This window comes from Stegostoma tigrinum, chromosome 42 (genome assembly GCF_030684315.1).
Source record: "Stegostoma tigrinum isolate sSteTig4 chromosome 42, sSteTig4.hap1, whole genome shotgun sequence".
NCBI classification, from domain to species: domain Eukaryota; kingdom Metazoa; phylum Chordata; class Chondrichthyes; order Orectolobiformes; family Stegostomatidae; genus Stegostoma; species Stegostoma tigrinum.
This window is the reverse complement of record NC_081395.1, coordinates 8,728,614-8,744,871: the sequence shown is the minus strand read 5'-3', so window position 1 is coordinate 8,744,871 and position 16,258 is coordinate 8,728,614. Positions and strand designations below refer to the sequence as shown.

The window sequence follows — 16,258 nt, the reverse complement described above, 5'->3', positions numbered from 1 at the left end:
TGAGAGCTACTGACAGTTATGGCAAGACTTCTAGTGTATACCATGCGAATAACTGAAAACACCTAGAGAGTGCCGACTCCATAGTGTTGACACTGACCTCTCAGGATGGGTGCGAGTTACTAGATTCCTGCTCAGGTTGGAGAGTTGGTGAATTGTCTGCGCATAATCCTCCAGTGATTGCTCCACCACCTGGTGTTTCTTTACCATCGCCATTGCACTCTGTTCATCCTTTTCACACATAACAACATAGTGAAAGACGGTTAAAGAGTTCACAACTTCAACACCATCGTAAAACAGAAAACTGGGTGCAACTAATGCCATTTTATATGTAAGCTGAAACAGAAGGGAGACTGCAGAACTGTAATATAAGCACTTAGAATATACCTCTACTTAGCTGATGGGGTTCATTAAATAATCCAATATTTTCAATGGGACTCTCAGATACCATCACCACTATCCACTCCAAACCTAACAGCCACTACCCAACCGACAGTTAAGTACAAGATGTTCAATTTAGTCGTCAGAGGAAGGCTAATGACAGTACTTTTTGTGCTCCAAATTTGTTATCACCAGTGTAATTTCGAGGCTGGTCCAAAGTTAAGACCTCAGTTACTTTAAACAGACCTATTCCAGAACACCACCTGTGGGCAACATTGTGGAGTAGAAGAGAAGGGCACCTGAATTTTTTGGTTTCCATGGAGGTCAGAAACTTTACTTCTAAGAAGAAAACTCAAAATGTAATTTTTCTTTATTGCAAATTGCTCTGCCTAAACCATCCTCCATCTCTACACGATATGATAATTGTTAGTACCTTGGCCCTCTCTTCCGACATCATGTGAAGTTCCTGCTCCCCCATCCAAGCCTCAGCTTCAGCGGCATCGAAGTAGAACTGCTGAGCCTTCTGCGACTCCTCCAGGCGGGCACTACGTTTGTCTGTCTCCTCGATTAATGTATTCCACATCTTCTGTAGGTCTCCCAGGCGGGCTCGCAGCACTTCAGAGTCTATGCGTCCGGCTTTGGCCATTGTCTCTCCACGGTCTGCAATATCATCAATTCGAGGTTGATGGCCCTGGATCTCCTTCTGTAGAGTCTGAAAGATCAAAATTCAATGTTAAAAATAATTATGCTAATTGAGTCCTAATTTCATAATTATCTTCAACTATCTATATCTACAGATTATATACCACATTACTATGTTAAAACAATACTCCAAATGACTAACTGCATTCTTACCAACTGAGTAGCAGCAACATTCAGTGAACTGAACATCTCCAAGTAACACAATTTTCTACGCTGATGTTGTCAACTCTTGTTAGTTTTAGTGCAAAACTTGCCCACATTGTTGTTCAGAGCTTAGGCAAGAGTTTGATTTTCTTCCTGTGCACTATCCATGGAAACGATGGTCAGATGCATTCAAATTGTAATCATTTTTACTTTTCACAACTAACCAAGAGAAGGACCAAATCCAATAATACGCTTCAAGACACATTTTGTTTTCTTTTGTATTCATTCTTGGATGTGGGAGTCACTGGCAAGATGGCATTCCCCGTTTCTCTCTAGTTACTCTTCAGATGACTGAGTGGACATCTTTTTGTTTAATCTTGAAAGGTGAAATTTCAAGTGGTGAAGGTACTGCAGGGTATGGAGTTCCAGTAGTATGACCCAGCTACGAGGAAAGAATGCTGATTTATGTCTCAAATAAGGATGTGACTTACAGGGGACTTGGATTTGACATGTGCACCCATGCCCTTTTCCTTCAAAATACTAGAGGTTTCAAGTTTTGGAGATGTTGTCAAAAATTTCATTGTGATTTGCTACTATGCATTCTGTAAACACTATACCAATTGTAGAGAGTGGGCAACTTAGGCAGACAACCGAACACCTGAGAAAGGATATGAGCTATGGAGTTGTTCAACTATTTATTGCCTTTCTTCAATTCTAATGGAGGAATTGAAAAGGTAGGTGCCTGTTAGCTCCTACACTACAAGCAGACATGCAGATTTTTCCAAAGACGAGTGAATGATTAAATCTGTACCTTGCAATACTCTGAAACCAGTCCCTCATTATTATTTAATTAAAGTCATGTTTCCTCTGTCCTAGTGAACAAGATCCTAACAGTCTGTCTTTGGCTGACTGATACAACTGAAAAGTAGAATAGTTCAGACATTTAATTCTGACTGTGAGTAAGTTGAGAATAATCTGTAATCTAAATGCATCACCCAGCAGTGGAGTTTGTATCCAACAGCTGGTGAAACAGCTCCTACACAAGACACATTACAGCTGTTATTCGACAGTCCAAAAATATGCTTAGAACCAGATGTTTAGTGGCACCTTTAGCACCCTGTCAAAGTATGTGTACAATTAAGTGGGCTATATCTAGTTCCCATCTCACCTGGTTCTTTTTAATGAGCAGTTGCACAGTTGGCAGATTGTTGCCATGATCAGTTGAGGTTGCCAGCGGCATCCGTTCATTTATCCACAGCTACAGAGACAGAGGCAGAGAGAGAAACTAAATCAGAACAATTAACATTATGTTAACTTTTCATTGGATTTACAAGACTCTAAATCATTTAAAAAAATAGAATGTCTCATTTTCCACGCTTTTATCTAGAAAGCTGATGTAGAACAAATTTCTCTCTCCCATGGTATCCACATATACATGTTTTACTTGTAATCAAGAAGGTTCAGGTTCAATTCCTTGGTTTGCTGATCTCATCAGCTTGTTTTAGGCCTCTGGGTAAGAACATTATGGGTTTAAACCTTCACTGTGGTACCTGAATAGGAAATTCAAACTAATACTCCTGATGCAGTACTGAGGAAGTTAGTGTCATCCTCCAGATTAAACTGAAACAAAGAACTGTGGATGTTGGAGTTCTGAAGTACACAAAAAGAGAAACTGCTGGAGAAAGTCAGAACTAGTCCTGAAGAAGGGTCATCAGAATCACAAAATATTAATGCTGTTTTCTCTTCACAGATGATGCCAGACCTGCTGAGTTTGTCAAGTAATTTCTTTTTCTGCCTTCTCCAAATTAAACTTCTGCTATTCCATGTGGTCACAGAAAAGCTTTCAACAAAGGTGTTTCCCTGGCTAAAATTTCCTACCCAACAGACGCTAAGAAAAAAGACTTCCCTGTTCACTGGTAATTTGTCTCATTTACTGCTGTTTTATGGATGGTACATCGCAAAATGGCTGCAGTGTTTACCTCTGTAACAACAGTGGTTTATTTTCAGAAACAATTCAGTGAGACATTCCGTGGTGCTACATCAATGCAAATTTTTTTTTGTTAGTTGTTCTCAACTTATTTGGTTGTAACTGCTCTCAGTAGTCCAGCGATTGGAAGGGGAATAAGTGATTTGTGATTGATTATTCAGTGATTTCTGATGAAGGCACAGATGCGAAGCTGACAATGGTGTTATGTTCCTCTGTAATGTAATTCAGGATTGAGTAGTTATTTGTGCTCAGGTGAAGAACTACCAACTGGGTGAGGATTACAACTTCAGTTGAGACTGCAACCTAACTGGAGCAGAATTACTTCTCATGTATGTTTTAGATTACCTAGGTGCAGCAGAGAGGGGTCCCTATGAGCAAGAAGTGAACATCCATAAGGGTCCGTTACAAAACCCATGGTTTGTATCCAAAAAGACTTAAACTATTTATTGGGCTGAAACCATGAGTTGAGTTTTGAAAGACGGAACATCAGCAGTTTGCAACAAAAAAAAATACAGCTTCTAAAATGGCCCTACATTTGTATGGCTGTACTCTACAAATACTGAGTCAGGGTGTCTAGCATAACCCATCAGAGATAATCAGCAGAGAAGAATGTGAATGGATCAGCTCCTGACCCATTCACAAAACATCCAGGCAGCACCTGCATATTCAAATGAGTGTCGAACAAGCCACTATTAGATATAATCATTTTGAACAATTGATGCTGGCTAAATAGGTAATCCAGCAGCCATAACGTCTAAATCATTGATCAACTTGTTATGGCCAGGTTTGGCAAACTGGTCAGTTGGTGAGAGGGAATCATGTAATGAGCTAACTAAACCTTTGTGTTTTAGGTAACTTTTTCTTTCCAGAATAGGAGAGCAGAAGCAGAAGAGATGCAGAAGATGGGTGAAGCAGATGAAGCAGTATGCCGAGTGGGTGTTGTTTGTCTTTCTTCCATCTGACAAGATTGCACACTACCTGTTAACTGACAATCTAATGTCCAATAGCTGCTGACTCCAGGAGATAAAACAGAAATTATTCATCAACATCTTTAAATCACCCTCTCACAAAATTCATAAGGACCAGTCTGTAATCATTCAAGGTATCAATCTACTGAACCTGTAATTATATAAGCATTGATTGGACTTTAACTACTTAACTCATCTTTCCGCTTTTTAACTTAATTGTACGTGTGCACACGCAGCAGAGTGAGAGTCAGAGCATTATTTAGATAGGACATTAAGTACAAAAATATTATTCGATTTTGTTTTTAAAGAAAAAAACATGCCTAACTGTTGTTCACAGTTGGAGCACTTAAACAGTTAAATGTACTGTAGTGGCAATCTTACTCTTCTTTTTAAAACCTGCTGAGGTCATAGAGTCATACAACATGTCAACAGACTCTTTAGCTCAATCAGTCCACGCCAACTATAATCCCAACTAAACTAGTCCCATCTGCCTATGCTAAGCCTGTATCCCTCCAAACATTTCTGATTCACATGCTTATCCAAATGTCTTTTAAACATTGTAACTGCACCCGCATCCACCTCTTCTTCTGGAAGTTCATTCCACACATTCTCTGTGTAAGAAAAACTGTCCCTCATACCTTGTTTAAATCTTTCTCCTCTCACCTCAACATTATGTCCCCTAGTCTTGAAATCCCCTATTCTAGGAAAAAGACGCTTGCCATTCATCTTATCTATACCTTTCCATTATTTTATATACCTAGGCTACCCAGCCACTCCTTATAATGCAAGACCTCCATTACTGGCAACATCTTGGTAAATTTTCTGAACCCTCTCCAGCTTAATAACATTCTTCCTGTAACAGGGAGACACAAACTGGACATTCTATTCCAGATGAGGCCTCACCAACATCCTGTACAACCTCAACATAATGTCCCAACTCCCATACTCAAAGGCCAACTGCAATAGAAACCCACCCATTATAATTAATAATGGAAAATTAAATAGGGTCATGGCCATCCGTTTTCATCTACACACTACTGGAAGCAGAGAAACAAAGAAATCTTCCCTGATTCTTTCAGACAAGTGGTGACAAGAGTGTACAAGTAGAAATTGCCTTGCTAAACATAAATGTTAAGAAGGAAACTTACAACTTCATCCTCCAAGTCCCTGTTGAATTGATGGCCCTCTTTGGATGCCATGAGATTCCTCCGTCTCTCTTCAATAGGTTTTAGTAGCTCCTGGAATCGTTCCTCTACCCTCTTTCGTTTGGAATCCACCTCTACAATATTAGTATCCTCTTGTCCAAGTGCCTGTGCCTGAAGCTTCAACTCCTCGATCTCCTTTTGCCGGACTTGCATCTGGTTTTCCAGCATCTTCAAGACACAAGGGGAATGGGGGCACCAACATAATTATTCAGGATCAAGAAACAAAGCACAGCAATATTTTTACGTTTAATATTTTATGTTACCCACGAGTAATTGGGTGAAATTCCGAAGCCAATAAATAAGTTTAGAGGTATTTCTGGATAGTAGGAACTGTAGATGCTGGAGAATCTGAGATAACGAGGTGTAGAGTTGGATGAACACAGCAGGCCAAGGAGCATTAGAGGAGCAGAAAAGCTGCTGTTTCAGGCCTAGACCCTTCTTCAGAAGAAGGATCTAGGCCCAAAATGTCAGCTTTCCTGCTCCTCTGATGCTGCTTGGCCTGTTGTGTTCATCCAGCTCTACACTTTGTTGTTTCAGACATTTCTGGATAGCGGGTTTTAAAGTCAGGATGAAAATCAGAGAAAGGACTGTGATTATTTGTAGCTAATACTCTTGACACATTGTTCATGGACAGAATTAATTTAATCAAAATGGCTGAAGCTCTTAGCCGAGTGTTAGGAAGTTGCTAAACCTTCAACAGGTTAGTTAAGCATGTCCTTTTGAAAATATAACCTGACTCAAGACATGATTTTTTAAAAGATGATCAAATATTTTGTTTGGACAATCATCAAAGAACGTCTGATAACTTTTGACATTTTACAGTTCAGCTCAATGAAGCTGTCAGCTTTAACTTCTTCAAACTCTTTCCTCACATACAAATACATGCCTAAGCATGAGATTCACAAGCACAGCAGGAGAAACATTACACAGCAGTGTAGCTGTAGAACTCATGTTCAAGGGCTTACAGCTGAGGCAGGAACTACAACAATTTTGGTGAATGTAGGGAATGAGGGATATAGTAATGTGGAGAACAAACGGATTACTCAAGCTGAATGGATATCTTCCATGTTTAGTCTGCATTCTGCAGCACACATACCTGCTGCTTTTTCAAAAGGATACTGACACTTGTCAGGTCTTTGCCATGATCGTCAGACTGCAGTTGAGCATCCAGATTATTGAGCCAAGTGTCCAGGTCTGCACAGCTCTGTGTAAATAGCTCAGTGCGGTTTGCATCAAAAAGACACTGAGCTTTAGTTTTCGTGGTGGATTCCAGATCATCCCAGAGCCTGTGCAGATATTTGAGCTTCTCCTCCACAATGGGCTCAGTATCTGGTTTCTCAGATATCAACTGCTTCCCATCCTGCACAACAAGGTAGATTAATTAATAAAGAATGTCTGTTAGTCGTTTGTAATGATAGATTCCCTACAGTGTGGAAGCAGGCCATTCGGCCCATCAAGTCCACACCAACCCTCTGAAGGCCATGTTATCCAGCCACGCATGCACGTGCACACATACATCACACCATCCCAATAACCTTGCATTTCCCATGGCTAATCCATCTACCTTACACATCCTGGAAACGTGGGCAATTTAGCATGGCCGATCCACTTAACTTGCACATCTCTGGACTGTGGGGGAAAACCAGAGCACCCAGAGGAGACTCGTGCAGACATGTGGAGAACATGCAAACTCCACACAGTTCCCTGAGGTTGGAATCAAACCCTGGTCACTGGCACTATGAGGCAGCAGTGCTGACCACTGAGCCACTGTACTGCCCTTTGATTACGGTTCAGACATGCCCAGGCAAATGAACCTAGGCCCCTTGGCTCAGAGACAGGGACACTACCATAGTGCCACAAGGCTCCGAGTCAACTGTTTGGACATGTTGTAACACTGCATCAGGGCAGAACCTGAATCCAGACCTTCTGGCCCATAGATAAGGATACGACCACAGTGCTACAAGATGCTGCTGTCAGCTAGTTGGGTAATCAGTAAACCATTGTCATATTAAAACCACAATGGGTGATTAGCTTCCTACAAAAGGCAGTATGTTGGTCTGTGTCGAGTTGATGATCACAGTCAGGGATCTGCAACTGGCCTCAGTACCTCCCAGACTAGTGACAGTACCCTGCAACCTGTGACTTCCTACCAAGAAAGGTAAGGACAACAGATCCATGAGAACACCACTCCCTGTAAGTTTTATTCAAATAAACATAACACCCTGACTTGGAATAATACTGCCATTGCTTCACTGTCGCTGGGCCAAAATCCTGGGATTCCTTTTTTTAAAAAATGGCACTGTTGGTGTGCCTCTATTGCATGGACTGCAGCAAGATTCGAATCCCAAGATTCAAATCCCACCATGCCAGATGGAGGAATTTCAATTCAACTAAACAAAATCTGAATTTAAGGGTCCAATGATGACCATGAATCAACCGTTGATTTTTGGAAAAACCCATCTGGTTCACTAATGTCCTTTAGGAAAGGAAGTTGCCATCCTTACCTGATCTGGCCTACATGTGAGTCCAGACCCATAGCAATGTGGTTGGCTCTTAAATGTCTGGAATGATGACTATGAATCCATTGCTGATTGTTCGAAAAACCCACCTGGTTCACTGATGTCCTTTAGGGAAGGAGGTGACCATCCTTACCTGGTCGGCCTACATGTGACTCAAGACCCACAGCAATATGGGTGACTCTGAACTTCCCTCTGGGCAATTAGGGATGGGCAGTAAATGTTGCCTAGCCAGCAATGCCCTCATCCCACGATTAAATAGAAAAAAAGAAAGGTGGCACTGATGGGGATTAGAGATGGGCAACAAATATTGGCCTCATCAGTAACAACCCACCCCATGAAAGAATTTTAAGAAAAATAGCAAAATGAAAACATCCAGACTTCTGACTCCTGAGAATTCAATCGTGTCTCCTGCTGCAATTGTATCAAGGCTATGGATGAGATTCAGCTCAGTTATAATGCCCCTTGCCACACACTCTGAAGAGTATCACACATCTGCTCAGGGTTGTGCCCCCAGCGGACTGGGATTATACCTTGGCAAGAGTCAGAATCTTCAGGAATGAGGGGGAAATGTTGTCAATTTGGAGATTCAAAAACAAAAGAAAAATGGCATATTCAATGAAAAAGATGAACAAAGCTTCCAGTAATATGGATTCAAGTTTGCTAAAAACTGAATTGAAGCATTTTTCTCCTCAACAACAGAGAGAGTCCCAGCCCTTCTAATCATTCTGGATGTGAGTTTGCTCGCTGAGCTAGAAGGTTCGTTTTCAGACGTTTTGTCACCATACTAGGTAACATCATCAGTGAGCCTCCGACGAAGCGCTGGTGTTATGTCCCGCTTTAGAAAGCAGGACATAACACCAGCGCTTCGTCGGAGGCTCACTGATGATGTTACCTAGTATGGTGACGAAACGTCTGAAAATGAACCTTCCAGCTCAGCGAGCAAACTCACATCCAGAACATCAAGCTGAGCTACAAATCTTCTCAAAACTCGCTACCTTCTAATCGTATCCAGGTGGCTCCCAGAGATTTTCTATAAAGATTAATGGCCAGCAAGAACCACTTTAGAGAATTCCTCAGCTCACATTCACTGGGTCTGACTGATATTACAGTTGATATTTGTGTAAGTTGGCACAAACAGCATGCCAATCTAACGTGCCATCCCCAAAAACAGGTCAGCAGTATTAAGAAAATGAACTTACATTCTGTAATGTTTAAAAACTGAAAAAATGTGGATGCTGTAAATCAGGAACAAAAACAAAGTTGCTGGAAAAGCTCTGCAGGTCTGGCAGCATCTGTGAAGGTGAAAACGTTTCAAGTCCGGTGACCCAAAAGGTTCTGAGGAAGGGTCACTGGACCTGAAACATTAGTTCTGTTTTTTCCTTCACAAATGCTGCCAGACCTGCTGAACTTTTCCAACAACTTTGTTTTTGTTCCTTTTGTAATTTTATTTTTCTCTCTTTCTGTAGCTCTACACCATAAATCTTCTCAATAATCTAGCAGACATCAGTTTGTGTCTCAGTAGGTACGAGTGATTAGTGAATCTAGAGGAATCATCTTCTCCTGTTTCTTTATGTTTAAGGGTGCATTTGCCATCACTGTGACTGCATGGTTAGTCCCACCAAAGGTAGTTTCCTACATCAAATATCACACGACACGAGGTTACAGTTCAACAAGTTTAGTTGAAATCATAAGCTTTTGGAAACCTGCTCTTTCGTCAGATGAAATTACTTCATCTCATGAACGAGCAGCACTTCGATTTCAAGTAAACTTGTTGGGCTATAACCTGATATCGTGTGATTTCTGATTTTGTCCACCATAGTCCAACACCAGCACCTCCACATTATTACAGTAAATATTACCAACCACATTATTGAGCAATGAAAGTAAAGTTTAGCAAGTGCAGCACCAATAAAACATATCTTTTTCACATCCTAGGATTTCAATTTGCTTCCTGCCCTTCTCTCAAAATTCAGCCACCATTCTCACTAGCTCCCTGGCCATCCCACAATGCCTCGCTCACAATCCTGACTGTTTTCCACTCCCTGTGAGCAAGGAAGCAAGCAGGCAAGTGGCATAGTGGCAGAAAGGGGCTGGTAGCCAGACAGCCAGGAAGGATATGTTCATCTGGTGCACAATTATGACCTCAGCACACATGCACCCACAGACGAAATAGGTGCTGACACCTGGTTACAGGCTTATAACAATGATGCCTGTTGCACCAACTTCCTATTCCAGCAACATGCAGTATATTTTAAATGTATTTAGGGAAAATAAATGAGATATTTTCAGACAATGTTAGTTGCACTGGGAAATGATTACCCTGTCTATCTTGTCCAGCCAGTCCTTATTGGAAGCAAGTTCTGCCATGAAGGCTTGGTGTTTCTGCCACTTAGTGTGAAGATTTCGCGCCTCATCGTATGACATATCTTGGGCTGTCAACATCTTTTCATTGATCCAGAGAGCAAGCTGGGCAAAACAGTAAAAAAAAGAATAGTAACAAGTCATTCAGCTCACTGCGCCTCTTTTTCCACCACTGACTTAGATCATGGTTGATCTTTATCTCAATTCAATTTATCCGGTTGTTTTACATCTCTTGAAATCTACTGTCCAACAAAAAAAAATCCATTGAGCTGAGTATTCAAAGGGACAGATGGATACATTGATGGGAAGAAGCACATGTGGACTCGCAATTATGTCATTTAAACAACTGCATAAACATGTCCCTACAGCCAAAAATATGCATCTTCATATTCCTCCCACTGCTGTTCTTAATCATTTCAATTATGCAGTCAGCCATATTTTGAGCATATGACAGTAAGCTATCCCGACAGGGCGCATTGCTGGAACCAGAAAACTGGATTCATTTGATCAACAAATAGCAGTATTGTAGGTATTCTGGAAGGTGAGATAAAATGAGCTCGGCCTATCTTGCAAATTAACTTCAGGACAGAGATGATCGGTAAAAGTCAGTGGCTATAAATAGTGTCTTTTTTCCCTTTGTAGCTGATACACTTAAACTAAATTAATCAGGTGGATTAATTTGTTCACAGTGTCAATACAATTCTTTTGTAATGCTTTTGATCATTTGAGTATAGAAATTTGGAGGTCGTGTTGTGAATGTGCAGGACAACAATGATGCTGCTTTTGGAATCCTACATTCAATTCTGGTCTCTCTGCTATAGAAAAGACGTTGTTAAACTTGAAAGGGTTCAGAAAAGATTTACAAGGATGTTGCTGGAGTTGGAGGATTTGAACTACAGGGAGGGACTGAATACGCTGGGGCTATTTTCCCTGAAGTATCGGAGGCTGAGGGGTGACCTTATATAAGTTCATAAAATCATGAGGGTCATGGATAGGGTGAATACTGAAGGTCTTTTCCCCAGGGTAGAAGAGTCCAAAACTAGAGGGCATAGGTTTAAGGTGAGAGAGGAAAGATTTAGAAGGGGCCTAACAGCAATCTCTTCATACAGAGGGTGGTTCGTGTATGGAAGGAGCTGCCAGAGGAAGTGGTGGAGGCTGGGACAATTACAACATTTAAAAGGCATCTGAATAGGTACATGAATAGTAGAATATGGGCCAAATGTTGGCAAATGGGACTGGATTAATTTAGGATCTCTGGTCGATGTGGACGAGTTGGAACAAAGGGTCTGTTTCCATGTTCGTCTTTAGGACTCTATGACCTCAACCTATTCTGCCAGTGATCAAACTGTAGCCCTGCATGCTATTCTAGCATTATTTAGCTGAACCATTTAGGCACAATATTTAATCGTTTTGGATGATTTTCACAATTTAAGTGGTCATGGTATGCATGACATTTTCATATGCCTCCAATGACACTCATCCGGAAATCACCGACTTTGTGTCCACACCACTAATGCTGGCTTCACTATCTTCCATTAAACGTTTCCATCTCAGATTGTCATTTTAATTGGATGCCACTTACATTGCACTCTGCAGGTACCATTCTGCATCTGCCAACTGAGGCCAGACTACAGACCTTTTATGTTCAGTGCAAATAACTACAAGCCAACATTATTTGATTAATTCTTTAGTGTGTGTGTATCTGCAGTGTGGTATTTTTAGGAGTGTGACTTTTATAGAAGGCTACAACCAGAAGTACTTTTTAAATATTTATAAATGTTTCCTTTGGGGCTTCTTTTGATATTCCCTTGTTGACTTGTTCCCAGGAATCTGTGAAAGCTTCTCTTTAAAGGGCCACTAGGAGACACATAAAGCAACTCTTGATATCTGTACAGAGAAGATTTGTGATCAGTCTGAACAACTGAAGCAGGCATTTTTTTTGAGAGATTGAGAGACAGTTTCAGAGACGCTCCTGAGGTGTTTGAAAATTGAGAACATAGGTGGGACTATGTTGTGTTACTCCACAGTACCACAAGTTTCTGTAAAATGCTTCAAACCCAGTTGACCTTGTTCATTTCTGTCTAGAGTCACACAGGAGAGGAGTTGGTCATTTATCCAAACATCTTTGAGCTAGCTCTCCTCCTGCCGAGCCCTGCAAAGTTCCCCTTTTCAAGTATACACCCAACTTTCTTTCGAAAATGACCAGAGTTTACAAGACACATTCAGAACATGTAAACGACTGGACTTGTTCCGTTCACTATAAAGCATTCCCATCACGGATGTGTAATGCGCCCTCTCTATGTGCTGAATACTGAGGCCTGCATACTCTAACCAAATGAAATTATAATTACCTCCTGACAATCTTGAAGGAATTTCTGCAGCTCCAAGTTATCCTTGAGTCGGCTGGCAAGGTCGCTTGCAGCTTTGCGATTCTTTCTGTGTCTGAAAATTGTAACAATTGAAGATAAATTTAAACTGGAATCTACGGTGCTATTGACATCTCCAAACACATAGGAATCATAGTTTTCAAGCCTTAGGATTACTAGAGAAGCATAATCTAGAGCAGACAATTTCTATTCTATTCTGATCAGAAGAAAAATTCTACTAATTGAAGTAGGCGTGCAGCCATCAAACTCTTCAACTATATTGTCAAAAGTCTTCAAACAATTCACGTAATGGATTTTCTTTGAAAACAATAACTTTTGTGAAGATTGAAACTGCAGATGTCAACAGCAGCAATATGCTGCAAACAGTAAACAGGAGAATGATGAGTAACAATTTCTTTTCTCAATGCCGGCACTAGTTGAAAGGAATGTCGCAGTGTGAGGGAGCCCTGTTCTTCTTCATAGGAGACAAGTTTGTGATTGCCCAACTGCACAGACAGCTTGGGCCTCCTCTTAATGCACTTTCACAATAAAGAAGGCAACTTTTGGCAAGGCAGCACTCCATTCCTAGGGTCTGCACAGATTCTGAACTCAGTAAGGAACGAACTGTGAATTTCAACTTGAGGAATTGATGGGACAACAATCCATTAAGAAATCTGTGTTTAACACCAGCATTTGCAAAAAGCAACAACCATTAACTATTTGCGTTAATACCAATTTCAAAGTTTCTAGTGGTAGCGTCGGTTTATGTTGGACAGAATCACTCTGTGAGAAAGAGTATTCCAGGAATGTTGATTTACTGGCCTGGCAGTCGTGCTCTGCCTCAGTTCTATTACAGCAGCAAATATTATAAATATTCTTTAATTGTAAGAACATCCAGTTAACAGGCTGAGAGTTTACATTTTGAAAAACTAGCAGGATATGTATCTTACACTGAGTACAGTTATAAAAACTAGCATCTTTATAAACGGGAGGGACTATAATTCAAATCTTTTTCCATGACTGCGGCACTGGCAGGTGCTGGGATGCTGTGGTTATTAGGAGGCTGCCAGTGGTAAAGCAGTAGACAATTTTGCACGTAAGAAACAGGATAAAAACCAACCGTTCATCAATGGAGTCCACCTTCTCTTTGATTTTGTCAGAATGAACGTTCCCCTCGCTCATGAGTTTTTTTCCTGAATCTACCACGCTGTTGATCTTTTCCTCATTGGCATCCATCGTGGTCTCAATGTCCTCGTGCTTCTTGATGGCAGCCTCAGCCATCTCCAGGGTACCAGGCATCTCTGTGTGTGACAGCATGTACTCCTGAAAATAAAAAGGAAAACATTTCGTTGGGCATATCGTGGACGCAATCACAGATTCATGTTTTTCTCCTTAAGTTATGGCTGTACAAGCTTCCTGCACCTCTCCCATGACTTGCCCAGTGAGATATGCTGTTCTAACCAGACATAATTTCAGCATTAGCCAGTAAACAGCAATCAGCAACAGAATCTCTGGGCCATTCGACCTACTGTGTGTTTGCTTAGTCTTTGAAATAGCTGTCTAATTAGTTTTCTGCTCTTCATCCATACCCTTGTCGCTCTTTCTTCCGTTATGAGCCTGCATTCAATTTCCTCTTGAAAGGTACTGTTGCATCTGTGTTTTTCAGCAGTGATTTCCAAACCAGCTTTTTAAGTAAAACAATTATTTTAACTCCGTTCCTCCCAGGCTTTTCCTGTCAATAAATTTTAATCTGCATTCTCTGATTACTGACCCTCTCGCCAAAGGACAATTTCTCCCAAATGATCTATAAAATAACTGTTATTCCATCAAAGACATGCCCTGACCATGTGACTGTAGATGTTAGTCAATCATAACTGCACCTGATTATTCAGGAACCCTTCTGCCTGTTTGACATCACGCAGGAAGATCTGATAGCCATACACTTGTGCCAGGAGGTCATGCCTGTTCTCCCACATCTGGCTCAGTTCATTCCACCCTGTATCGAGAGCCTGGAGCCTCTGGTGCAGGAACATATATTGAGCATCAGTTTGATCTTGTGTCACCTCCTCCCCGACCTTTCGCATCCTCTCATAATCACTCTTGTAGTTATCAATCTCATTCTTGATATTCTCGTGCTGGGTGAGGAGCTTCTCTGCATCTGACAATGATGTGGCCATGTCCTCCGAAGCAATGGCAGTCTGTGTTCGGGATAGCCATGACTGAAAATCATCCAAGTCCCTCAGGAACTCCTGCAGCTTGCTGGCTTCACCCAGTGACTCCTCTCTTTTTTTCAAGGTGTCCTTCAGGTCCTCCCACACACCATTGATTTCTGAAAGCCTAGCCAAGATGGCTTCTGCCTGCTCTGGATGCTCTGAGGCAAGTTTCTCTGCTTCTTTCTGCAAGTCATCCAGCTTGCCCTGAATGGCCTCCAAATCCCGCTCCATGCCAGTTAACTTGCGTTGAAGGGCCATGACACCTGCCAGATCATTTCCAAGGCTCTGAGTAGATTCAATAACCTTGGTCTTCTCTTTAATCCATGATTTGGTCTCATTACACTCAAGGTGGTAATTCTGAATGCTGAGGGCAGAGCTCAGTGCCTCCTTCTTCTGATCTGCAAGATTGCGGAACTGATCCCAGCTGAAACAGATATTAAGGACATTAGTAAACCACATGGCATTTTTCAACAATCAACGATGGCTTCGTATCCATCATTAGACACCTAATTCCAGATATTTATTGAATTCAAATTTCACCATTTGCCATGGCAGGATTCAAGCCCAAGTCCCCAGGACATTTGGGAAAAGAAATTCTCTTGTTGTATCTAGACAATTAGCAAGAAGCCTCTGTACTATTGTGCCGGACTCACCTTCTGTTGAGCTGCTCTTTCATACCAGTGACCTCGTCTTTGTTACGGTGCTCGGTGCTCAATAACTGACTGGCAACCTTATTGACTGATGCAATGCGGGAGGCTTGGTTGTTCATCTCTGGCTCAAGTGTTTCAAACCTAGTAAGAAAGCAAAAAAGAAAAGTAATTCACCTTAGAGTTTCAGTAACTTACATTTACGCACAACTTATAGTTGTACAACGCCTTTAATGTAGCAACATTTTCCATGTTATGTCAAGTGACCAAAAACTTGTTGAAGGCATCTTCAGGGCGAGTGAAGAAGAGTGGTTTAGGGCAAGAATTCCAAGGTTTAAGGCCTAATTTAGTAATTAGCATCTTATCACGGCTTTAAGACATCATAGTCAAGCAGTAAGTTTTAAAATCCAGTTGCTGTTTATGCTGGGAAGCATGGAAAGGTTCAGAGACAACTATTAGTTAATCTGTTTGCAATGGTGAGTTGACGAAGGAATACTAGTCAGTGAGAAGAGACTCTCTTTTTCAAAGACTGGCAATCCTTTCAAGATTTCTATCAAAGCCCCTCATCTTAATTATCTCTGTCCCAGTGGAAGTGGGCGGCATGGTGGCTCAGTGATTAGCACTGCAGACTCACAGTGCCAGGGACCTGGGTTTGATTCCAGCCTCGGGTAACTGTCTGTGTGGAGTTTGCACATTCTCCCCGTGTCTGCGTGGGTTTCCCCTGGGTGCTCCGGTTTCCTCCCACTGTCCAAAGATGTGGAGGCTACG

At 41.5% G+C, this 16,258-nt stretch overlaps 1 protein-coding gene across 4 annotated transcripts in view; it reads right to left on the bottom strand.

The window, feature by feature from the left end:
* Positions 1 to 16,258, bottom strand: part of LOC125449431 (spectrin beta chain, non-erythrocytic 1-like) — a 289,686-nt gene that overhangs the window by 26,573 nt on the left and 246,855 nt on the right. For all 4 annotated transcript variants that reach the window (XM_059641440.1, XM_059641441.1, XM_048525213.2 and 1 more), the window contains 10 exons: positions 15,497 to 15,634; positions 14,511 to 15,267; positions 13,751 to 13,953; positions 12,616 to 12,706; positions 10,223 to 10,369; positions 6,481 to 6,744; positions 5,328 to 5,552; positions 2,393 to 2,482; positions 812 to 1,090; positions 98 to 228 (listed from right to left, as the gene is read on the bottom strand). In XM_059641440.1, coding sequence (XP_059497423.1) covers positions 98 to 228; positions 812 to 1,090; positions 2,393 to 2,482; positions 5,328 to 5,552; positions 6,481 to 6,744; positions 10,223 to 10,369; positions 12,616 to 12,706; positions 13,751 to 13,953; positions 14,511 to 15,267; positions 15,497 to 15,634 — 2,325 coding nt within the window. The remainder of the gene's footprint in view (positions 1 to 97; positions 229 to 811; positions 1,091 to 2,392; positions 2,483 to 5,327; positions 5,553 to 6,480; positions 6,745 to 10,222; positions 10,370 to 12,615; positions 12,707 to 13,750; positions 13,954 to 14,510; positions 15,268 to 15,496; positions 15,635 to 16,258) is intronic.